At 43.3% G+C, this 26,140-nt stretch overlaps 1 protein-coding gene across 4 annotated transcripts in view; it reads right to left on the reverse strand.

Moving 5' to 3' along the window:
• Nucleotides 1-26,140, reverse strand: part of ank2b (ankyrin 2b, neuronal) — an 859,694-nt gene that overhangs the window by 332,679 nt on the left and 500,875 nt on the right. For all 4 annotated transcript variants that reach the window (XM_072253201.1, XM_072253200.1, XM_072253199.1 and 1 more), the window contains 2 exons: nucleotides 13,211-13,309; nucleotides 10,569-10,766 (listed from right to left, as the gene is read on the reverse strand). In XM_072253201.1, the coding sequence (XP_072109302.1) occupies nucleotides 10,569-10,766; nucleotides 13,211-13,309 (297 nt within the window). The remainder of the gene's footprint in view (nucleotides 1-10,568; nucleotides 10,767-13,210; nucleotides 13,310-26,140) is intronic.

The raw sequence follows: 26,140 nt of genomic DNA on the forward strand, positions 1-26,140 counted from the left end.
CTCTTCAACCACCTCTTTCAAAACTCTAGAGTGTACACCATCTGGTCCAGGTGACTTATCTGCCTTCAGACCTTTCAGTTTCCCAAAAACCTTATCTCTCTAGTTACAGTAACTTCACACTCTTCATGACACCTGACACCTGAAACTTCCACCATATTGTTAGTGACTTCTACCATGAAGATTTATGCAAAATACTTATTCAGTTCATCCACCATTTCATTGTCACTCATTACCAACTCTCCAGTATCACTTTCCAATAGTCAAATATTCACTCTCACCTCTCTTTTACACATTATGTATCTGAAGAAAGTTTTGGTATCCTCTTTAATATGATTGGCTAGCTTTTTTCTAGTTGCCTTCTGTTGGATCTTAAAAGCTTCCCAATCCTCCAACTTCCCACTATCGTATGTAGTGCATGACCATGCATTTTCCAACATTGTATTTCATTTGCCACTTCCTTGCCCAATCTCCTAAGTCCTTCTGCAGTCTGTTTCCTCGACACTACCTGCCCCTCCACCCACCTCCACTGTAATACTGATACATCTGACTTTAGCTTCTCCTTCTCAAATTTCAGGGTGAATTTGATCATATTATGATCACTAATTCATTCTCTAATGAATTCTGTTTCCTTGCACAACACACAATACAAAATAGCTGATCCCCTAGTGGGCTTAAACATGACCTGCTCAAAAAATCCATCTCATAGGCACTCTAAAAACTTCTCACTCCTTGAATCCAGCACCAACTCAATTTTCCCAATTTACCTACATATTGAAATCCCCCATCATTATTGTAACATTGCCCTTTAGGCATGCATTTTGTATCTCCCATTGTAATTTGTAGACTACATCCTTATTACTGTTTGGGGGTCTGTGCGCAACTCCCATCAAGGCTTTTTACCTTTGCAGTTCCTCAGTTCTATCCACAATGATTCAACACCTTCCAACCATATGTCACCTCTTTCTAATGATTTGATTTCATTTTATTTCATTTCATTTGTACTTTATATATGTACTTTGATAATAAATTTACTTTGAACTTTGACCAGACTTGCATACAATACTACAAGCGTGGTCTCACCTACATCTTGTACAGTTGTAACTTATGTCCTAACTCTTGTACTCAGTACTCTGACCAATGAAAGCAGAAAGCAGGCACATCGAACACCTTCTTTACTATCCTGATGCTACTATTTAAGAGAACTATATAGTTTAAACTCTAAGTCTTTTGGTCTACAATCATCTCTAGGGTCCTGCTATGAAATGAGCCTTCGCCAAAATTCATAGATCAGAGAACACTACAGCACAGGGACAGGCCCTAAAGATACTGAGTTTTTATACTTAGTTAGTAATCAACTTTCAAACTAAACTCCCATCTCTTTAGATAATGTCTATATCTTTTCCATTTCCTACACATTGGTGTGCCTGTTTATAAGCCTTTTAAACACCTCTATCAAATTTGTTACCACTTCAGGCAGCTCATTCCAGGCATCCACTATTCTCTGTAATAAACTTTCCTCGCATATTATCCTTTTGTATCATTTTCTATGATATTTACAACACCATTAAGACCATAAGACCATATGACAAAGGAGCAGAAGTCGGCCATTTGGCTCATCGAGTCTGCTCCGCCATTTTATCATGAGCTAATCCATTCTCCCGCTTAGTTCCACTCCCCCGCCTTCTCACCATAACCTTTGATGCCCTGGCTACTCAGATACCTATCAATCTCTGCCTTAAATACACCCAATGACTTGGCCTCCACTGCCACCCGTGGCAAAAAATTCCATAGATTCACCATCCTCTGGCTAAAAAAATTTCTTCGCATCGCTGTTCTGAATGGGCGCCCTTCAATCCTCAAGCCATGCCCTCTCGTACTAGACTCCCCCATCATGGGAAACAACTTTGCCACATCTACTCTGTTCATGCCTTTCAACATTTGAAATGTTTCTATGAGTTCACGCCTCATTCTTCTAAACTCCAAGGAATACAGTCCAAGAGCGGACAAATGTTCCTCATATGTTAACCCTCTCATTTCCGGAATCATTCTCATGAATCTTCTCTGTACCCTCTCCAACGTCAGCACATCCTTTCTTAAATAAGGAGACCAAAACTGCTCACAGTACTCCCAGTGAGGTCTTATCAGCACCTTATACAGCCTCAACATCACATCCCTGCTCCTATACTCTATTCCTCTAGAAATGAATGCCAACATTGCATTCGCCTTTTTCACCACCGACACTAACCTGGAGGTTACCTTAAGGGTGTCCTGCACGAGAACTCCCAAGTCCTGTTCCATCTCAGAACTTTGAATTCTCTCTCCATTTAAATAATAGTCTGCCCGTTTATTTCTTCTGCCAAAGTGCATAACCACACACTTTCTAGCATTGTATTTCATTTGCCACTTCTTTGCCCATTCTTCCAATCTATTCAAGACTCTCTGCAGACTCTCCGTTTCCTCAGCACTACCGGCCGCTCCACCTATCTTTGTATCATCAGCAAACATGGCCACAAAGCCATCTATTCCACAGTCCAAATCGTTGATGTAGAACGTAAAAAGAAGCCGCCCCAACACAGACCCCTGTGGAACACCACTGGTAATCAGCAGCCAACCAGAATAGGATCCCTTTATTTCCACTCTCTGTTTCCTGCCAATCAGCCAACGCTCTATCCACGTATGTAACTTTCCCGTAATTCCAAAGGCTCTCATCTTGTTAAGTAGCCTCATGTGTGGCACCTTGTCAAAGGCCTTCTGAAAATCCAAATATACAACATTTACTGCATCTCCCTTGTCTAGCCTTCTTGTAATTTCCTCAAAAAATTGTAATAGGTTTGTCAGGTAGGATTTTCCTTTAAGGAATCCATGCTGAGTTCTGCCTATCTTGTCATATGCCTCCAGGTACTCCGTAACCTCATCCTTGACAATCGACCCCAACAACTTTCCAACCACAGATGTCAAGCTAACAGGTCTATAATTTCCTTTTCGCTTCCTTGCCCCCTTCTTAAATAGCGGAGTGACATTTGCAATCTTCCAGTCCTCCGGAACCATCCCAGAATCTATTGACTTTTGTCCCTGGGCTGGACTGGAACCAATGTCCTAGGGGGAGCGTTTGCTACTGTTGTTCGGGAGGATTTAAACTAATGTGGCAGGGGGATGGGAACAAGTGCAGAGAGACAGAGGGGTGTAAAATGAGGGTAGAAGCAAAAAGTAGTAAGGTGAAAAGTAAAACTGGCAGGCCAGCAAATCAAGGACAAAACTCAAAAGGGCCACTTTTCAACATAATTGTATAAGGGCCAGGAGTGTTGTGAAAGCAAGCCTGAAGGCTTTGTGTGTCAATGCAAGGAGCACTCGTAACAAGGTGGATGAACTGAATTTGCAGATAGTTATTAATGAATATGATATAGTTGGGATCACAGAGACATGGCTCCTGGGTGACCAAGGATGGGAGCTCAACATTCAAGGATATTCAATATTCAGGAGGGATAGACATGAAAGAAAAGGAGGTGGGGTGGCATTGCTGGTTAGAGAGGAGATTAACACAATAGAAAGGAAGGACATTAGCAGGGAGGATGTGGAATCAATATGGGTAGAGCTGCATAACACTAAGAGGCAGAAAGCGTTGGTGGGAGTTGTGTACAGGCCACCTAACAGTAGTAGTGAGGTTGGGGATGGCATTAAACAGGAAATTAGAAATCCGTGCAATAAAGGAACAGCAGTTATAATGGATAACTTCAATCTACATATAGATTGGGTGAACCAAATTGGTAAGGGTGCTGAGGAAGAGGATTTCTTGGAATGTATGCGGGATAGTTTTCTGAACCAACATGTCGAGGAACCAACTAGAGAACAGGCCATTCTAGACTGGGTATTGAGCAATGAGGAAGGGTTAGTTAGCAATCTTGTCGTGTGAGGCCCCTTGGGTAAGAGTGACCACAATATGGTGGAATTCTTCATTAAGATGGAGAGTGATATAGTTAATTCAGTAACAAAGGTTCTGAACTTAAAGAAGGGTAACTTTGAATGTATGTATGAATTAACTAAGATAAACTGGCAAATGATACTTGAAGGGTTGACGGTGGATATGCAATGGCAAGCATTTAAAGATCGCATGGATGAACTACAACAATTGTTCATCCCAGTTTGGCAAAAGAATAAACCAGGGAAGGTAGTGCACCCATGGCTGACAAGGGAAATTAGGGATAGTATCAATTTCAAAGAAGAAACATACAAATTAGCCAGAAAAAGCGGTACACCTGAGGACTGAGAGAAATTCAGAGTCCAGCAGAGGAGGACAAAGGGCTTAATTACGAAAGGGGAAAAAGATCGTGAGAGAAAGCTGGCAGGGAACATAAAAACTGACTGTAAAAGCTTTTATAGATATGTGAAAAGAAAAAGATCAGTTAATACAAATGTAGGTCCCTTACAGTCAGAAACAGGTGAATTGGTCATGGGGAACAAGGACATGGCAGACCAACTGAATAACTACTTTGGTTCTGCCTTCACTAAGGAGGACATAAATAATCTTCCGGAAATAGTAGGGGACCAAACGTCTAGTGAGATGGAGGAACTGAGGGAAATATATTTTAGTAGGAAAGTGGTGTTAGGTAAATTGAAGGGATTAAAGGCAGATAAATCCCCAGGGCCAGATGGTCTGCATCCCAGAGTGCTAAGGAAGTAGCCCAAGAAATAGTGGATGCATTGGTGATAATTTTTCAGAACTCTTTAGATTCTGGATTAGTTCCTGAGGATTGGAGGGTGGCTAATGTAACCCCACTTTTTAAAAAAGGAGGGAGAGAGAAACCGGGGAATTATAGACCGGTTAGACTGACATCAGTGGTGGGGAAAATGCTAGAGTCAGTTATCAAAGATGTGATAACAGCACATTTGGAAAGCGGTGAAATCATCGGACAAAGTCAGCATGGATTTGTGAAAGGAAAATCATGTCTGACGAACATAGAATTTTTTGAGGATGTAACTAGTAGAGTGGATAGGGGAGAACCAGTGGATGTGGTATATTTGGATTTTCAAAAGCCTTTTGACAAGGTCCCACACAGGAGATTAGTGTGCAAGCTTAAAGCATACGATATGGGGGGTATGGTATTGATGTGGGTGGAGAATTGGTTAGCAGACAGGAAGCAAAGAGTGGGAATAAACGGGACATTTTCAGAATGGCAGGAGGTGACTAGTGGGGTACCGCAAGGCTCAGTGCTGGGACCCCAGTTGTTTACAATATATATTAATGACTTGGATGAGGGAATTAAATGCAGCATCTCCAAGTTTGCGGATGACACGAAGCTGGGTGGCAGTGTTAGCTGTGAGGAGGATGCTAAGAGGATGCAGGGTGACTTGGATAGGTTGGGTGAGTGGGCAAATTCATGGCAGATGCAATTTAATGTGGATAAATGTGAAGTTATCCACTTTGGTGGCAAAAATAGGAAAACAGATTATTATCTGAATGGTGGCCGATTAGGAAAAGGGGAGGTGCAATGAGACCTGGGTGTCATTATACACCAGTCATTGAAAGTGGGCATGCAGGTACAGCAGGCGGTGAAAAAGGCGAACGGTATGCTGGTATTTATAGCGAGAGGATTCGAGTACAGGAGCAGGGAGGTACTTCTGCAGTTGTACAAGGCCTTGGTGAGACCACACCTGGAGTACTGTGTGCAGTTTTGGTCCCCTAATCTGAGGAAAGACATCCTTGCCATAGAGGGAGTACAAAGAAGGTTCACCAGATTGATTCCTGGGATGGCAGGACTTTCATATGAAGAAAGACTGGATGAACAGGGCTTGTACTCGTTGGAATTTAGAAGATTGAGGGGGGAATCTGATTGAAACGTATAAGATCCTAAAGGGATTGGACAGGCTAGATGCAGGAAGATTGTTCCCGATGTTGGGGAAGTCCAGAACGAGGGGCCACAGTTTGAGGATAGAGGGGAAACCTTTTAGGACCGAGATTAGGAAAAACTTCTTCACACAGAGAGTGGTGAATCTGTGGAATTCTCTGCCACAGGAAACAGTTGAGGCCAGTTCATTGGCTATATTTAAGAGGGAGTTAGATATGGCCCTTGTGGCTACGGGGGTCAGGGGGTATGGAGGGAAGGCTGGGGCGGGGTTCTGAGTTGGATGATCAGCCATGATCATAATAAATGGCGGTGCAGGCTCGTAGGGCCAAATGGCCTACTCCTGCACCTATTTTCTATGTTCCTATGTTTCTAATGCCTCCGCAATCTCCACAGCTACTCCCTTCAGAACACGAAGGTGTGTTCCATCTGGTCCGGAGAATTAATATACCTTTAGACTATTCAGCTTCCTGAGAACTTTCTCTGTCGTAATTGTGACTGCGCACACATCTCTTCCCTGCCACCCTTGAGTGTCCGGTATATTGCTGTTGACTTATTATTCATATTGTTTGTTAAATTACGAAACCACCCATTTATGTTTTCATCCAGATTATTAATATATATCATAAACAGTAGAGGTCCCAGTATTGATTCCCATGGAGTACCATCTCCAACCGGAATCAGTACCTTTGACCACTACCCTGTGCTTCAATGGGCAAGCCATTTTCGAACCCAAATGGCCAATTCAATGTGAAAAGATTTCATACTCCTTAATCTGATGGATGAGTCTCCTATGAGGGACCATGTCAAATGCTTTACTAAAATCCACATAATCAACTTCCACAACTCTACTTTCATCAATCACTTTCGTCACCTCTTCAAAATCTCAATCAAGATAGTAAAACCATGTGACAATGAGTATAGGAATAGAGTGAGGTGGAGGATAAATGCATGGCTGAGGGATTGGAGCAGGAGTGACCTGTACAAAAAGGACGGTTTGCTCTTGAATCCCAAGGGGACCCATATCCTGGCGGGGAGGATTGCTAAGGCTATTGGGGAGAGTTTAAACTAGGATTACTGTGGGGGGGGGGACCAAACTGAAGAGACTGGGGAAGAGGCGGTTGGCTCACAAATAGAGAAAACTTGGAGACAGTGAGAGAGGGAGGACAGGCAGGTGATAGAGAAGGGATGAATTCAGACCGATGGTTTGAGATCTGTCTATTTTAATGCAAAATTATGACAAAGTGGATGAGCTTACAGCATGGATCAGTACTTGGAGCTATGACGCTGTGTACAGAGACTTGGATGGCTCAGGGGCAGGAATGGTCACTTCGAGTGCCAAGCATTAGATGTTTCAGAAAGGACAGGGAGGGAGACAAAAGAGGTTGGGGCATGGCACTGTTGATCAGAGATACTGTCACAGCTGTAGAAAAGGAGGAAGACATGGAGGGATTGTCTACGGAGTCTCTGTAGAAGTTAGCAACAGGAAGGGGTTAATAACACTATTGGGTGTTTTTATAGGCCACCCAACAGTAACAGGGACATTGAGGAGCAGATAGGGAGATAGATTCTGGAAAGGTGTAATAATAACAGGGTTGTCATGGTGGGAGATTTTAATTTCCCAAATATCGATTGGCATGTTCCGAGAGTGAGGGGTTTAGATGGGGTGGCATTTGTTAGGTGTGTTCAGAAAGGTTTCCTGACACAATATGTAGATCAGCCAACAAGAGGAGAGGCTATACTTGATCTGGTATTGGGAAATGAACCTGATCAGGTGTCAGGTCTCTCAGTGGGAGAGCATTTTGGAGATGTGATCACAACGCTATCCCCTTTACCATAGCATTGGAGAGGGATAGGATCATACAAGTTCGGAAAGCGTTAAATTGGAGGAAGGAGATACATGAGGCTATCAGGCAGGAACTTGGAAGCATAAATTGGAAACAGATGTTCTCAGGGAAATGTACAGAAGAAATGTGGCAAATGTTCAGGGGATTTCAGCATGGGGTTCTGTATAGGTATGTTCCAATGAGACAGGGAAAGGATGGTAGGGTACAGGAACCGTGGTGTACAAAGGCTGTTTGTAAATCTAGTCAAGAAGAAGAGAAGAGCTTATGAAAGGTTCTAAAAGCTAGGTACTGATACAGAGATCCAGAAGATTATAAGGCTAGCAGGAAGGAGGTCAAGAAATTAGGAGAGCCAGAGGGGGCCATGAGAAGGCCTTGGTGGACAGGACTAAGGAAGACCCTAAGGCGTTCTTCAAGTATGTTAAGAGCAAGAGGATAAGATGTGAGAGAATAGGACCAATAAAGTGTGACAGTAAAAAAGTGTGTATGGAACTGGAGGAGATAGCAGAGGTACTTAATGAATACTTTGCTTCAGTACATACTACGGAAAAGGATCTTGGTGATTGTACGGATGACTTACAGCGGACTGAAAAGCTTGAGCATGTAGACATTAAAAAAGAGGATGTGCTGGACCATTTGGAAAGCATCAAGTTGGATAAGTCACTGGGACCAGACGAGATGTACCACAGGCTACTATGGGAGGCGAGGGAGGAGATTGCTGAGCCTTTGGCGACGATCTTTGCAACATCAGTGGGGATGGGAATAATGGATGCTGTTCCATTATTCAAGAAAGGGAGTAGAAATAGCCCAGGAAATTATAGACCAGTGAGTCTTACTTCAGTGGCTGGTAAGTTGATGGAGAAGATCCTAGGAGGCAGGATTTATGAACATTTGGAGAGGGATAGTATGATTCCAAATAGTCAGCCTGGTTTGTGAAAGACAGGTCATGCCTTATGAGCCTGATTGAATTTTTTGAGGATGTGACTAAACACATTGATGATGGTAGAGCAGTGGATGTAGTGTATATAGATTACAGCAAGCCATTTGATAAGATACCCCATGCAAGGGTTATTGAGAAAGTAAGGAGGCACGGGATCCAAGGGGACATTGCTCTATGGATCCAGAATTGGCTTGCCCACAGAAGGCAAAGGGTGGTTGTAGACGGGTCATATTCTGCATGGAGGTTGGTGACCAGTGGTGTGCCTCAGGGATCTGTTCTGGGACCCCTACTCTTCGTGATTTTTATAAATAACCTGGATGAGGAAGTGGAGGGATGGGTTAGTAAATTTGCTGATGACACAAAAGTTGGGGGTGTTGTGGATAGTGTGGAGGGCTGTCAGAGTTTACAGCGGGCCATTGATAGGATGCAAAACTGGGCTGAGAAGTGGCAGTTGGAGTTCAACCCAGATAAGTGTGAGGTGGTTCATTTTGGTAGGTCAAATATGACAACAGAATATAGTATTAATGGTAAGACTCTTGGCAGTGTGGAGGATCAGAGGGATCTTGGGGTCCGGGTCCATAGGATGCTCAAAGCAGCTGCGCAGGTTGACTCTGTGGTTAAGAAAGCACATGGTGCACTGACCTTCATCAATCATGGGCTTGAGTTAAAGAGCCGAGAGGTAATGTTGCAGGTATATAGGACCCTCGTCAGACCCTATTTGTAGTACTGTGCTCAGTTCTTGGTCACTTCACACCAGGAAGGATGTTGAAACCATAGAAAGGGTGCAGAGAGGATTTACAAGGATGTTGCCTGGATTGGGTCCATGCCTTATGAGAATAGGTTGAGCAAACTTGACCTTTTATCCTTGTAGCGACGGAGGATGAGATGGCTAACATGAGAGGGCATGATTTTATGGTGCCTGGATGTAGGGTCAGAGGAGATATTGGGGTAAGTTTTTTACACAGAGAGTGGTGAGTGCGTGGAATGGGCTGCCGGTGACGATGGTGGAGGCGGATACGATAGTGTCTTTTAAGAGACTTCTGGATAGGTATATGAAGCTCAGAAAAATTGAGGGCTATGGGTTACCCTAGGTAATTTCTAAGGTAAGGACATGTTTGACACTGCTTTGTGGGCCAAAGGGCCTGTATTGTGCTGTAGGTTCTCTATTCTATTTTATTCTATTCTAAAAAGTGACTTGCCTCGCACAAAGCCATGCTGGCTCCCTAGTTCAGCTAAGAATCTTCTCTGATAGCTTCCTTACCACTAAGTGAGGCTCACTAATCTACAGTTTCCAGAATTATCCCAGTTTTCCTCTGGGACCTTACTTCAAGACTTTAATTTCCAGATCACTCTTATCCCATTCCATAACTATTTTGAAACTTACAGAATTATGTTCACTATCCACAAAATTATCAGTCACAGACACTTCAACTACTTGACTGGTTTCATTCTCTAGGATCAGGTCTAGTAGAGCTTTTCTCAGTGCTCTTTAAAAATTCTAACTTCCTCTATGTCTTTCACATGAAGACAATCTCTGTTAATATTGGGAAAGTTGAAATCGCTTGGTACTCTAACCTTATTGTTCTTAGCCTGTGATTTATCTACATTTATGCCACTTTCTTTTCTGTTGACTATCACAGCACAGCAAACTGATTGCCATTCTTTATTATTTTAATATGGCCTCATTTGAATAGCTTTATAGAACATCCTCCCTCATTACTTCAGAGATGGTCTCCTTGATCAATATTGCAATGTCCTCTCCTTTTTCACTTGCTCATGCCAGAATGAACAGTTATATATTTGATACATATCCTATCATAATGTCTGAAAGCACAGAAAATCATCAGTACACATGTAAATGAATAAAAAAACTGAACCATCTGTGTAAACCCATTGAGACTAACTGCAATTGTGAATTTAACTCATTTTGTAATCACTATTTACCAGTGCCCGGGCATTGGGATTGGCTCTCTTGTCCAGGAGGAGCTTGGTGACCCTGTAGTGACCACAGTGAGCAGCTACGTGCAATGCAGTGAGATAGTCAAGTGTGACGTCATCAACAGGTGCCTTATGCTGCAGCAGGTGCTTGACACATTCCACATGATCACCCTGGGCAGCCATATGGAGGGGTGACAAACCATTCTGTTCACATAAAAGCAAAAGAGAAATAAAAGGAAAATCATTAACTTTTAAATTCAAAATCACAGCAGGTTACCTGAGAAGGAAATGGTGAATGAGAGATTTCTGTGATTATTCTACCAAAACTGGATAAAGCGCAGAAACAACAAATGAAACACCATTGCCCATGAATGGAAAAGTAATGGATACAGCCCATTCAATCACAGGAAAAACCTTCCCCACCATCTACATGAAGCACTGCCACAATAAGCCATCATCAAGGTTCCCCCACCATCCAGGCTATGCTCAACTTCTTGCTGCCATCGGAACAAGGTATAGGAGCCTTAGGTCCCACATCACCAGGTTCAGGAACAGTTATTGTCCCTCAACCATCAGGCTCCTGAACCACCATGAATAACTTCACTCACCCCAACACTGAACTGATACCACAACCTATGGATTCACTTTCAAGGTCTCTGTAACTCATGTTCTCAATATTATATATTACATATTTATTATTTTTATTGCATTTGCATAGTTTTACTTATTTTACATGTTGGTTGTTTGTCCATCTTTATTTGAGTGTAGTTTTTCATTGATTCCATTGTATTTCTTTGTACCTGCAAGAAAACTAATCACAAGGCAGGGTAAAGGCCAAGGCTTCTGAGCTTCTTGTCAAACCTGGAGGGAATTTTGGTGTTGAATGCTGAACTGTAGTCCAAGATCAGCATTTTCATATAAGCATCCTTCTTCTCCAGATGTACAAGGACAGTGTGCAGACATCTGTCGATCGGTTGTGTCGGTAGATGAATTGTCGGGGTCCAGTGTGGGTGGTAGCAAGCTGCAGATGTAGTCCTTGACCAGACTCTCAAAGCATTTGCTTATTATTAAGGTGAGTGCAATAGGATGCCAGTCATTTAGACATGTTACCTTGGTCTTTTTAGGTACAAGGACAATGGTGGATGTTTTGAAGCAGGAGGGCTCTCTACACTGGGAGAGGGAAATATTAAAAATGTCTGTAAACACACCTGCCAGTTGTGCCATGCACATCTTGATCCTGGGATGTCGTTGGGTCCCGCAGCCTTGCGACTGCCCACTTGTTGGAAACACCTGCGTACCTCAGCCTCAGAGATGACCAAGGTGCAGATCACTTTGGTGGCTCTCCTCGGGGGCTCAGTGTCAGCGGAATCGAACCAAACGTAAAAAAGACTTAGCTCATCTGGGAGAGAGGCAGCACCACTGTGTTTAGCTTTGAGATCTGCAGTGATGTGCAGACTTTGCCATAAGCTGCATGTGCTGTTGGTGGAGAGTTGTGTCTGGATGTTGTCCCTGTATTGTCGTTTCACTGCCTCTAATGACTTTGTGCAGATCACAGCTGCATTTCGTAAGATCCCGGCAATATAAACTCTGTCTCATACAATAAGACGGCATGCACAGAACTGTTGATCCAGGGATTCTGATTTGGATAGACCCTGACTGATTTTTGTGGGGGACAACATCCTCAATGCACTTCCAGATGAAGCGCGTCATCCCTTCTATGAACTCGGAGACTTCCGCATCATGAAAGACATTCATCAAAGCAGTCCTGTAGCATGTAGACAGATTAGTGAGACCAACAGTGGACGGTTTTAACTATGGCCGCTTCTTGTTTCAGTTTCTCCCTGTACATGGGCAGAAGTATGATGGAGGAGTAATCTGACTTCCCAAGCGGTGGATGGAGGATCACTTTGTAAGTGTTGCGAAAGGGAGAGTAGCAATGGTCAAGTATGCTGTCTCCCTGTGTGCTCACCTGAATGTGTTGGCCAAACTTTGGAGAGACTTTAGTCAGCAACACTTCATTAAAGTCTCCAGCAACAATGAAAGTAACCTCTGGACGTGCAGTCTCCAGTGCCGCTTCCAAGGTAACCACGGTGTAATAAATGAACCTCCCATGGATTATGTAAGCAGGGATCCCAGTGTAGAAAAGGCAGCACGTTGTGAGTAAATACCATCTTCCCAATGTTCAGAAGAGTCAGCCTATCATATTTGATGTGACTGTCAGCTTCTTGATCAAGAAATGTGAAGGAACTGCAGAAATTAGCAGTACACTGTAAGGTTGGAATGGAGTTCGCAACATGGCCGTCATACACAGCGCCATCTTTCAGCTTCATAGTCCAAGCACTATGTGTCTGCATTCACCATCAGCACTTCATGAGTAGCCAAATATCAGAGTACATTTGTCCAGAGATTGCTATGTAGAAGTTCAGGCCTGGTGTCCGAAACCCCCACCCAAATCAATTAGCAAAAGGCAGCAGTTTAATTGGGAAAATGGGCTGCTGTTATTGTGTGTTTTTAGGTCAAACTCACCTTGGGCAATGCTCAACTATGAACTAGTTAATCAATCTATTCACTATTAATCTGACACAAATGGTCTTAATTAGTACACCAACTAATGAACTCAAACTACTAAACAGTGTACACAAAACCACCTTTGTCCTGGCAAGCATTGGGGCTCCTCTCTCAAGCAGAATTTCTACAGCTCCATCATGTCCACTCCTTGCTGCACAGTGTAGTGGGGTCAGTCCATCCTGATGAAAAAACAAAACAACTTAAACAAACACATCTGGGTGAGTAGCACAAGTTGTGCAAACATTTGAAATCCAGAAGAACTATCAAGGCAAATTGATAACTAACACTAGTTTATTTACAACAAACTCTTCTCTTCCCTGCATCCTATTATATATATATTTTTGAATACTATTGGAGGAGCAGGGACGCAGTATAACCTTGCAGAAGAAAGCCACAGCAATCTGGGTTCTGGCACTGCATTTGGTTCTTTGGCTCAGAAGTGGGGGGGGGGGGTGTGAGTTAAGCAGTAGTGATTGGGGATTCATTCATTGGGGAACAGACAAGGGACGAGAATGAAATGAGATTCCCGTGTGCCTCTCAGGTGCTGGTCAGGGATGTCTTGGCTTGAATTCATAGCATCCTTAAGGGGAGGATGAGCAGCCAGGGGTAGTGGTCCATATCAGCACCAATGACATAGGTTCTGAAGCCTGGCAAAGTGAGCTCAAAGAGTTAGATGCTAAGTTAAAGAGCAGGACTTCCAGGTGGTGATCTCAGGATTGCTACCCATGTCGTGCTAATAAAGCTAGAGTTAATAATTTGAACATGTGGCTGAAAAAATAGCAAATGGAATTTAATGCAGGCAAGTGTGAGGTGTAACACTTGGGGAGGACAAACCAGGGTAGGGTTTACACAGTGAACTGAGGACTGGAATAAGATCCATAAATGCTTGAAAGAACTGTCACAAGAAGATTGGGTCACAAAGAGAGCTTTTAGCACATTGACTTTCATAAAACAAAGTAAAGAGTACAGGAGTTGGGATGTTATGTTGAAGTTGTACAAGTGTTGGTGAAGCCAAATTTGGAGTATTGTATACAGTTCTGGTCAGCTACCTACAGGAATGATATCAGTAAGATTGAAAGAGAACCGAAAAAAATCATGAGGATCGTGCTAGGATTTGAGGACCCATGTTATGGGGAAAGGTTGAATCAGTTAGGACTTTTTTCCATGGAGTGTAGAAGAATGAGAGGAAATTTGATAGAGATATGCAAAGTTACGAGGGTAAATGCAAACAGGCTCCCTCTACAGAGATTGAGTGAGGCCAGAACTACAGGTCATAGGTGAAAAGTGAAATATTTAAGATGAACCTGAGGAGGAACTTTGTCACTCAGAGGATTGTGCGAGAGTGGAACGAGCTGCCAATGTGAGTGGTGGATGCAGGTTCAATTGCAACTTTGAAGAGAAGTGCAGATAAGTACATAGATAAGGTGGGTGAGGAGTTTGGAGGGTTATCGTCTGCATGTGGTTCTATAGGACTAGGCTGTATAGCAGTTCAAGATGGACTAGTTGGGCTGAAGGGGCTGTCGTTGGCTGTTGTGCTCTATGACTATATTCACTGCACCTCATGCCCTTAACACCATACCTCACTGTCCCCATTACCCTTATAATTAAAACTCACAAATAATTAGGGCAAATACCCCTTTGGAGATTACTTTTAAAAATCACCTTCAAAATCCCAAATTTATGCTGCTTGACTCAATACACAATTCCAATACGGCAGCACTAGCAAAGGGCTGATGTCAATCAACAGAGGAAATAACATTTTATGAGGAAAATATGATGACTTTATATGGAATTAAATTTGCTTTTTACATTTGTTCCCCACAGTCTTACTGTTATGAATGGAATTCTACACTTTAGTAGATATAATAGGTTATTTTTTAGTTCTTCTGCAAATAAATGCCAACAATCCATACAAGCTAAAATGAAACATTTTTAGCTAAAAGCACTGGGCTGCAGAACATCTTGGAAACTGATGAATTTAAAGTTATCCAGTACTCTCGTCACTTGGATGGCTTGAGCAGCAAAGCTGCAGAACTTTGAATGTTAACATTTCAAAAGGAAGATGGTGACTACACTAGAATGCTGTTAGTATTGGTTAAAAATTGGAGTTTCATGGCAGGATGAATTGTGACACAATGGAGCTGATGATTAGATATACCAAAGTAATTATTAATGCACAATCTTGAGATGGGAACAGTGGTGACACTCTCAAGGAATATTTACTTAAGATGAGCATCTTGTGTGTCCAGGCATAACAAGGGAAATAACAAATGATTATAATAGTTAGCACAGAGCAAATAAATTATTCAACTAGAAAATAATGAAGAGACTTTATTATTATCAATGCTATTTATGAATGGTCTTCAGCATGGGATTCTGCATATTTCAAATATTCTGATGTTTTATCATTTTGAGGAGTCCTTATCATCACCATTATGTGCTGTGTCATATTACATGGTCTTCCATTTGTCTTTATTCTGAATTTTTGCCCATGTTCTTATTCTTTTCTTTATCCGTGACCATGATCATAAGACCATAAGATATAGGAACAGAAGTAGATCATTCGACCCATCAAGTCTGCTCCGCCATTCAATCATGGGCTGATCCAATTCTTCCAGTCATCCCAACTCCCTTGCCTCCTCCCATACCCTTTGATACCCTGGTTAACCTAGAACCTATCTATCTCTGCCTTAAATACACCCAATGACTTGGCCTCCTCAGCTGCTCGTGGTAACAAATTCCACAGATTTACCAATCTCTGACTAAAGTAGTTTCTCCGCATCTCTGTTCTAAATGGACGTCCTTCAATCTTGAAGTCGTGTTCTTTGTCCTAGACTCCCTTACCATAGGAAATAACTTTGCCATATCTAATCTGTTCAGGCCTTTTAACATTCGGAATGTTTCTATGAGATCCCCTCTCATTCTCCTGAACTCCAGGGAATACAGCCTAAGAGCTTCCTGATGTTCTTCATACAGTAACCCTTTTGTTCCTGGAATCATTCTTGTGAATCTTCTCTGGATCCTCTCCAATGTCAGTATATCTTTTCTCAAATAAGGAACCCAAAACTGCACACAACACTCCAAGTGTGGTCTCACAAGTGCCTTATAGAGCCTCAACATCACATTCCATTACTTCTAGAAAGGAATGCCAATATTGCATTCACCTTCTTCACTAACGACTCAACCTGGAGGTTAACCTTTAGGGTATCCTGAACAAGGACTCCCAAGTCCCTTTGCATCTCTGCATTTTGAATTCTCTCCCCATCTAAATAATAGTCTGCCTGTTTATTTCTTCCACCAAAGTGCACGACCATACACTTTCCAACATTGTATTTCATTTGCCACTTCTTTGCCATTCCCCTATCTATCTAAATCTCTCTGCAGGCTCTTTGTTTCCTCAACACTACCCGCTCTTCCACCTACCTTTGTATCATTGGCAAATTTTGCCACAAATCCATTAATTCCACAGTCCAAATCATTGACATACAACATAAAAAGCAGCGGTCCCAACACTGACCCCCATGGAACTCTACTGGTATCCGGCAGCCAGCCAGAATAGGATCCCTTTATTTCCACTCTCTGTTTTCTGCTGATCAGCCAATGCTCCAACCATGCTCATAACTCCCCTGTAATTCCATGGGCTCTTATTTGGCTAAGCAGCCTCATGTACGGCACCCTGTCAAAGGCCTTCCGAAAATCCAAGTACACCACATCTACTGCATCTCCTTTGTCTACCTTGCTTGTAATTTCCTCAAAAAAATTGCAGTAAGTTAGTCACGCAGGATTTTCCTTTCAGGAAACCATGCTGGCTTTGGCCTATCTTGTCACGTGCCTCCAGGTATTCCATAACCTCATACCTAACAATCGATTCCAACAACTTCCCAACCACTGATGTCAGGCTAACAGGTCTATAGCTTCTTTTCTGCTGCCTCCCACCCTTCTTAAAAAGCAGAGTAACATTTGCAATTTTCCAGTCATCCAGTATAATGCCAAAATCTCTCAATTCTTGAAAGATCATTGTTAATGCCTCTGCAATCTCTCCAGCTACTTCCTTCAGAACCCGAGGATGCATTCCATCAGGTCCAGGAGATTTATCCACCCTCAGACCATAAAGCTTCCTGAGCACCTTCTCAGTCGTAATTTTCACTGCACATACTTCACTTCCCTGACACTCTTGAATATCCAGTATACTGCAGAGGTCTTCCACTGTGAAGACTGAAGCAAAATACATATTCAGTTCCTCTGCCATCTCTGCATCTCTCATTACAATATCTCTAGCATCATTTTCTATTGGTCCTATATCTACCCCCAACTTTCTTTGCCCCTTTATATACTTAAAAAAGCTTATAGTATCTTCTATGATATTAGTTGCCAGCTTCCTTTCATGATTCATCTTTTCCTTCTTATTGACCTTCTTAGGTTCCTTCTGCAAGTTTTTAAAAGCTTCCCAATCCTCTATCTTCCCACTTGCTGTGGCTTCCTTGTATGACCTCTCTTTTGCTTTTACTTAGGCTCTGACTTCACTTGTCAGCCACGGTCGTGTCCTTCTTCCATTCAAAAATTTCTTCTTATTTGGAATATATCTGACTTGAATTTTTCACAGAAACTGCAACCATTGCTGCTCTGCTGTCCTTCCTGCTAGTGTCCTTTTCCAGTCAACTTCGGCCAGTTCCCCTCTCATGCCATTGTAATCTCCTTTATTCCACTGAAATACTGACACATTAGATTTTAGTTTCTCCTTCTTAAATTTCAAAGTGAACTCGATCATATTGTTGCTGGTGAACGCAGCAGGCCATGCAGCATCTCTAGGAAGAGGTACAGTCGACGTTTCGGGCCGAGACCCTTTGTCAGGACTACCATAGAACCATAAACCATAGAAACTACAGCTCAGAAACAGGCCTTTTGGCCCTTCTTGGCTGTGCCGTTGCATTTTCTGCCTAGTCCCTGCCTAGAGGATGGGAAAGGGATAATGTGAGAGGGACAGAGGGACAAAAAGGAAAGAGAGAAAAAGAATGTGTGTATATAAATAAATAACGGATGGGGTACGAGGGGGAGGTGGGGCATTAGTGGAAGTTTGAGAAGTATATTCTCTCATTTTTCTCCCTGTCCCTCTGACTATACCCCCTTGCCCATCCTCTGGGTTTCTCCCCCGCCTTCCCCTTTTCTTTCTCCCTGGGCCTCCTGTCCCATGATCCTCTCATATCCCTTTTGCCAATCAACTGTCCAGCTCTTGGCTCCATCCCTCCCCCTCCTGTCTTCTCCTATCATTTTGGATCTCCCCCTCCCCCTCCCACTTTCAAATCTCTTACTAGCTCTTCTTTCAGTTAGTCCTGACGAAGAGTCTCGGCCAGAAATGTCAACTGTACCTCTTCCTAGAGATGCTGCCTGGCCTGCTGCGTTCACTAGCAACCTTGATGTGTGTTGCTTGAATTTCCAGCATCTGCAGAATTCCTCGTGTTTGCGTCGATCACATTCTGATCACTGTTTCCCAATGGTTCCTTAACCTCAAGCTCTCTTATCACCTCCAGATCATTGCATAAAACCCAATGCAGCACAGTCGATCCCCTAGTGGGCTCAACAAGATGTTCTAAAAAGCCATCTCTGAGACATTCTACAAATTCTCTCTCTTGAGGTCCAGTACTGACTTGGTTTCCCCAATCAACTTTCATGTTAAAATGCCCAATGATTATCATGACATTGCCCTTCTGACACGTCTTTGCTATCTCCTGCTATAATTTGTAATCCATATCCCGGCTGCTGTTTGGAGGCCTGTATACAACTGCCATTAGGGTCCTTTTACCCTTGCCATTTCTTAACTCAATCTATACAGACTCTACACTTTCTGATCCTATGTAATCCCTTTCTAATGATTTAATAATATTTCACCACCCCCACTTCCTACTAATCTATCTTTCCGATATACCGTATATCCTTGGATGATCAGTTCCTAATGGCAGCCATCCTTTAGCCAAATTTCAGAGATGGCCACAACGTCATACTTGCCAGTCTGTAGTTGAATTTCAAGATCATTTATTATTTCTTATGCTGCGTGCATTCAAATCTAACACTGTCAGTCCAGTACTTGATGCTTTCTGTTTTAACTGCACCATGCCTCTATTGCCCCATAACTCATCCCACTGGCTGTGATTATCATCTCTGTTGCACACTATCTTTGACTTATTTCTGTTTTCCCCTTCCTCAGCCCTATGACTCCAGTTTCCACCCCTGCCAAATTAGTTTAAACCCTCCTAACAGCTCTATTAAACCTGCTTGCTAAGATATTGGACTCCTTTGGGCTCAGGTGTAACCTGTCCTTTTTGTACAGGTTGTAGCTCCCCCAGAAGAGGCCCCAGTGATCCAGAAATATGAAGCCCTACCCCCTACACCAGTCTCTCAGCCATATATTAATGCGCCTGATCATGCTATTCTTGCACTCATTAGCAGGTGGCATAGGCAGGAATCCTGAGATTACTACCCTGAAAATTACTACCTACTTCTTGACAAATTTTGCTGCAGAAGTGGTTTTCCCTTGCCTTCTTTCGTCCCCATAAGACAGTGACTCAGCCATTATCAATACTCTTCAGAGACTGTCTAGCCAGCATCAGTGGTCACATAACCAGGACTTGTGATATGCACTAGCTGCTCATACAATCACCCACCACCTGCTCCCATGGTTTCATGTGACTCTGATTAGGAGGCTAAGTAGGTGCTACACCTTGCTCAAAGGCTATCTGTAGGCTGGTGGAGAGAAGGAGCACCTTACACCTCCTTTGGTACAGATGTATCTCTACCCTGCCATCCAGATCTTTATATGGTATCACAATTCATTGTATGAGATTGTTGAATTCAACAAGGAATTGTGATACCATATGTGGGCATTATTCAAAGCTCACATATTAAAAGTAAGTAACTTATTAAAAGAAAGTTAATACTAATTAGGATAATAGAGAGGGTTTTACTTCCGTTCTTTTACTTCCAGTGGGCTTTGTATATAGTGTGTTCCTGCCATGCCCTATGTATATACCTATCAGTTTTGAAGTTCAAGATAAACTTCATGCCAACTTCATTCTTTGGCATGAAGTTGTTGAGTGTACCTTTTTCAAGGAAAAAGTCACTACATATTTTTGGCAACGAGGTGAACTGGTTTTGTGAATGTATCGGCACGTTTTTCGAATGGAAGCTTCGCGTTTCAGATGGCGATGTTTGGAACTATCGGTGAATGTCTGGAAGAAAACAAGGACTGGCCAGAGTATGAGGAAAGGTTGGGACACTTTTTCTGTGCTAATGGAATTACTGAGGAGGCTAAGAAGCACTCTATTCTCCTGAGTGTGTGTGGGGCAAAGACTTACAAGCTAATAAAGAATTTAGCTGCACTGCAGAAACAGGGGGATATTCCATATGATGAACTGGTCAAGCTCATGGGGAACCACTACAATCCGAAACCTTCGGTGATAGTCTAACGATGTAAGTTTCACAGCCGTTTCAGGAAGCCAGGTCAGTCTGTGGCCAATTGCGTGGCCGAGCTTCGGCAGCTGTCGGAGCATTGTGATTTCGGAGCGGTGTTGGATGACATGCTCTGTGATCAATTGGTATGCGGCATTAATAATGCCTGTTGGGGGAAACCCCACCACTGACTTTCAAGAAAGCCTTAGAGATTGCCCAAGGCATGGAGATGGCTGCTAATAATGTCAAGGATATCCAGAAAGGGCATCTGCAGTGTACCAAGTCAGGAGGGAGATTGGTAAACAGGCAAAGCAAGTGGAATGTTTCCAGTGTGGAGGGATGCACTACGCAAATGATTGCAAATTCAAAGACACTGTCTGCCATGCTTGTAGCAAAAAGAGATACTTAGCTAAAAAGTGCATAAGTTCGAAGGGTAAGATTAAGCCTGGGCAGGGGAAAGCTCAACAGGCTCAGGCAGCCACACACCATCTAGAAGAAGCAGATGAAGAGGCAGCGTGTGTCCATAACATGTTTGCAGTGGAAACAGATGAGGAACCACCTGAACCATATTATGCCACAGTCACTGTCAAGGGAAAGGACATTAAGTTTGAGATTGATTCAGGGGCTACTGCATTGGTCATTAGTGAGGAGACCTACAGGAAGACATGGGGATCCAACCTGCCTCCGATTTGACCATCAAAGCTCAAAATTAGGACCTATACAGAGCAGCCCATACCTCATTTAGGGGTGTTATATATGGACATTTCAGCTGGGGGTCAGAAGGCTGAAGCCAGGCTAGTGATAGCTAAGGGCAGGGGGCCCAGTCTTTTGGGTCGCAATTGGCTCGCAAAATCCGGCTAAACTGTCATGAAATTAAGTATGCACACATGACAGAGGACATTCTGCAGCGGTACAGTGACATTTTCAGGGACGAGCTAGGAACACTGAAGGGCATGACAGTGAAACTCCATGTCGACCCTGAGGCCACACCACGTTTTTTTAAGCCCAGGTTGGTGCCCTATGCCATGAAAGGCAAAGTCGAGGAGCAGCTGGAACGTTTACAGAAGCTGGGCATTATTGAGCCTGTCAGTTTTCAAGGTGGGCGGCTCCCATTGTTCCAGTTTTGAAGGCAGACAAAACGGTGAGGATATGTGAGGATTATAAACTTATGGTGAATCAGGTCTCAAAGCTGGAGGAGTACCCATTGCCATGGGTGGATGACCTGTTTGCGACCCTGTCAGGGGGGTAAGCTGTTCACAAAGCTGGACATGAGCCACACCTACCAACAGCTGCTGCTCGACGAGGATTCAAAGGAGTACGTCACAATCAATATGCACAAGGGATTATTCAAGTACAATCGCCTGGTGTTTGGAGTGGCGTTCAGCCCTGCCATTTTCCAAAGGACAATGGACACTTTGCTGCAGGGGATTCCGCATGTAGCAGTGTACCTTGATGACATCTTGATCACAGGGGCTACGGAGGTGGAGCATCCGGCTAATTTAGAACGGATGCTGAAGAGGCTCTCAGACGCAGGGCTGCGGTTGAAATGTGGAAAATGTGTGCTCCTGGCATCGAGTGTGAGTTTCCTGGGACACAAGATCACAGCTGAGGGGCTTTGCCCTGTGGAGGACAAAGTGAGAGCTATCAAGGAGGACCCCAAGCCCAAAGATCGTCACGGAACTCAGATCATTTTTGGGCATGGTGCATTATTATGGCAAGTTTCTTCCTGACCTCTGAAGGGTTTTGACCCCACTGCTTCACAGTGACATTAAGTGGCAATGGGGTGGAGAGCAGGAGAAAGCTTTCAAGGAGGTGAAAGACCTCCTCCACTCAGCAAAGCTACTTGTTCACTATGACCCAGACAGGGAGATCACCCTTGCATGTGATGCCTCACCCTATGGAGTCGGGGCAGTTCTCTCACATGTAATGGAGGACCATTCAGAGAAGCCTATTGGTTTTGCTTCACGCACCCTGACAGCTCGACAAAGAAGGTCTGGCCATTGTTTTTGTGGTCAAACGCTTTCATCAGTACCTTTATGGACGCGCATTTACAATTTATATGGACTATAAACCACTGATGAGCCTGTTCAGTAAGACTAGATGCATCCCACCGCTAGCCTCAACCAGGATACAGCGTTGGGCTCTTATACTGTCAGCCTACCAGTACACTATAGTGTACAAAGTGGGTGGGGATAATGCAAACGCCGATGCACTGAGTCGACTACCTTTACCTGAGACACCTGTTACTACATATGTGCCTCCAGAGACTGTGTTTTCATTGGAGAGGCTGTCAGAGACACCTGTAAAGGCGACCCAGATCAAGCAGTGGACAGAGAGGGACCCAGTCCTGTCTCAAGTCAAGACTTTTCCTTTACAAGGTTGGCCCAGAGTTGTGGAAGGAGAGGAACTGAGGCCTTATGCCAAATGCAAGACAGAACTCAGTCTGCAGGATGGCTGCATTTTCTGGGGGGGCGAGGGTCATCGTGCCTCCCCTTGGCCATTCACAGATTGTGAAAGAAATTCATGAGGCTCACCCAGGAGTGTCTCGAATGAAAAGTCTTGCAAGATCCTACGCTTGGTGGCCAAGAATAGATCAGGATCTGGAGAACAAGGTAAAATCATGCACGCAATGTCAGACTAATCAGAATATGCCACCACCAGCTCCTTTGCACCCATGGGAGTGGCCAGACCACCCCTGGTCTAGGCGACATTTGGACTTTGCTGGCCCATTTAGGGGCAGATGTTTCTTGTAATGGTAGATGCATATTCTGAATGGATCAAAGCTCACATCATGAGCAACATCACAGCCCCCTCAACCATAGACAAACTCAGGCAAGTGTTTGCAGTCCACGGGTTGCCTGACACTCTGATCACTGATAATGGCCCGATGTTCACCAGTGAACTGTTCAGTGAGTTCATGCAGCAGAATGGCATTCATCACATTCGGACGGCCCCTTTCCACCCAGCCTCCAATGGTTTGGCTGAGCGGGCTGCTCAGACAGTGACAGGGGACTCTCTTAGCATGCGGCTTTCACGTTTCCTGTTTAAATACCGCCTCACGCCACAGAGTACGACCACCCGCGCTCCAGCAGAGATGCTGATGGGGCGTAGGCCCAGGTCAAGATTGGACCTGCTGCGCCTGGACATGAAGGCGAAAGTGGAGAGAAAGCAGGAAAAGCAGAAGGAGGGACATGATCAACATGCGCAAGAGAGACAGTTAAAACCGGATGACAGTGTCTATGTGAGAAACAATCAGCAATGGCTGTCTGGGGTTATTCTTAAGCAGAGTGGTCCCCTCTCTTATGTTGTTAAGCTGACTGATGGGCGCGTTTTCCGCAGACATCAGGACCATGTGCGCCTGCATCATGATACCAACTCAGAGGCTGACAGTTCCACGGAGTTTCCATTTGTGAGACAGACTACGGTGGAAGCATGTCCACCAGTGACATTGCCAGAGGGTGAGACGCTAGCAGAGAGGTCAGGGTCCCCTGAGGAGGAGGGACATTCTCACGCAGACACACAGACCCCTCTCATGCCCCCAACACCAGACCCACCCAAAACACCATCACCAGCTCGGTCACCGGGGGTAGTGCGCAGAACACAGCGCACTCATAAACCTCCTGACAGACTGAATTTTTGACAGGACAGTTCTGTTTTGTTGTTGTCAGATTGACTGCTGAATCTGTCACATTTTCCAGATGTTTTGTATTGATAAGCTGTTGCTGAGATAACTAGTATAAGTTTTCAGGGGTATGCAAGTTAATAACACCACTGTTTTTATTTCCTAGAGTTTTTTACATTTGGGGATGTTGGATTTTAAAGGGGGAGAAGTGTTGTAATGTGAGAATTATTAAAAGTAAGTTAATATTAATTAGGATAATGGTTTCTTTTTTACTTCCATTCTTTTACTTCCGGTGGGCTTTGTATATAGTGTGTTCCTGCCATGCCATATAGGTTGTGAAAGCCTCTGTACATACCTATCGGTTTTGAAATTCAAGATAAAGTTGTTTCTTTGGCATGAAGTTGTCGAGTGTGCCTTTTTCAAGGTAGAATTTACTACAGAAAGTGTAGGAGAATGGGGCTTACCTTAAATGTTTTTTATTTATATATTAACTCATATGGTTAGTGTGTTAAAATGGAAATGCAGTCATCTGCCATGTCAGTGTAGCTGCAGAGGTTCTGGGGTGGAGGGAGGAGCAGATTCCATGGGACCTTGTTAATGGGGCAGATAAAGGAATAATGAGCAGTTGAGGCATCAAGTTTAACTCATCTGTCAGCTTTATCAAACTCTGGTTAGGTCACATCTGAAGTGTTACATTCAATTTTAGTTACTCCTTTATAGGAAGGAGGTGGATGCTTTGGAGATGGTGCAGGAATTTATTGGGATCAAAGGGCATGCGCTACATTGGACAGAAGATTCTGGACAGACCTGGGTTATTTACTCTGAAGTGTCAGAGGCTGAGAGGAGACCAGATAGAAGCTGATAGAAGTATGTGAGGTATAGATTGCATAGATAGGTGCTATCTTTCTCCCGGAGACAAAATGTCTTTTACTTAGCCTGAGAGGGGGAGAAGTCAAAGGTGATGTGAGGCACAAGTTTTTTTACGTAGAGACTGGTGGCTGCCTGAAATGCTGGTGATGGGGCCATATATTAGAGGGTCTAAGAAGCTTTTAAACAATCACATGAATGTGCAGAGAATGAAGGCATTTGTCCATACGCAGGCAGAAGGGATTAGGTGTCATTAGCTTAATTACAGTGGCACGTCATTGTGAGCTGACAGGGTTTTTCCTATGTTCCACTGTTTTATATTCTACAAATAAAATAACGTTCTACTGACACCTGTTTCACTAATATCTGATTTTGTAAGAGTCTCTTTTCATTGGTTTGACTACATATTTTTGAAATTAATTAAAACACTAAATATAATAAATAAAACTCTAGATATAATAAGCGTAGAATAGGTATCATCAGTGGCAGAACATTTTTTAAATGGTTAGTGGTACAGGAAAGTGATGGAAATAATCTATTGGCTAGCCAAATTGGATGATGATGTGTAGGAGAATGTATGGTTGTTAAATCAAGATATATGCAATTAACCTCTTTGCCTATGTTGTCATTGTCACTTTGACCAGTTTTTCCAAAGTTAGCCTGTCTCACAGGAGAGCTGGCACCTTCCACAATGATAACAGGTGGTAATTCGGACAGGAAGAGGAAAAGACATGCCTTCTCCAATAAATGCACAGGACAGGCATGCAACAGTGAACCTACCTCATCACTACCCTACAAACCCAAAGCCATACCAAATAGATGGAATGCGGTTAAAGCAAGAGAGAGACACCAATAAAGTAAAAAAAATCACTTTAACAGCATTGAAGTACATAAGCAATCTGTTCAAATAACACTTATGCACAGCAAATTAAAAATGAATAGTTTTGCACCAGAAAAAAATCAAGGTCAAAATAAATGGCTTTGTATCATATTTTGGTGTTCTGTTAAAGTGTTAGTTATGTAACTACAGCTATACAATTCCTTTCTTTATGCAAACTTTTCATTGCAATACAGTTCT

The sequence above is a fragment of the Mobula birostris genome, chromosome 3 (assembly GCF_030028105.1).
Source record: "Mobula birostris isolate sMobBir1 chromosome 3, sMobBir1.hap1, whole genome shotgun sequence".
NCBI lineage: Eukaryota > Metazoa > Chordata > Chondrichthyes > Myliobatiformes > Myliobatidae > Mobula > Mobula birostris.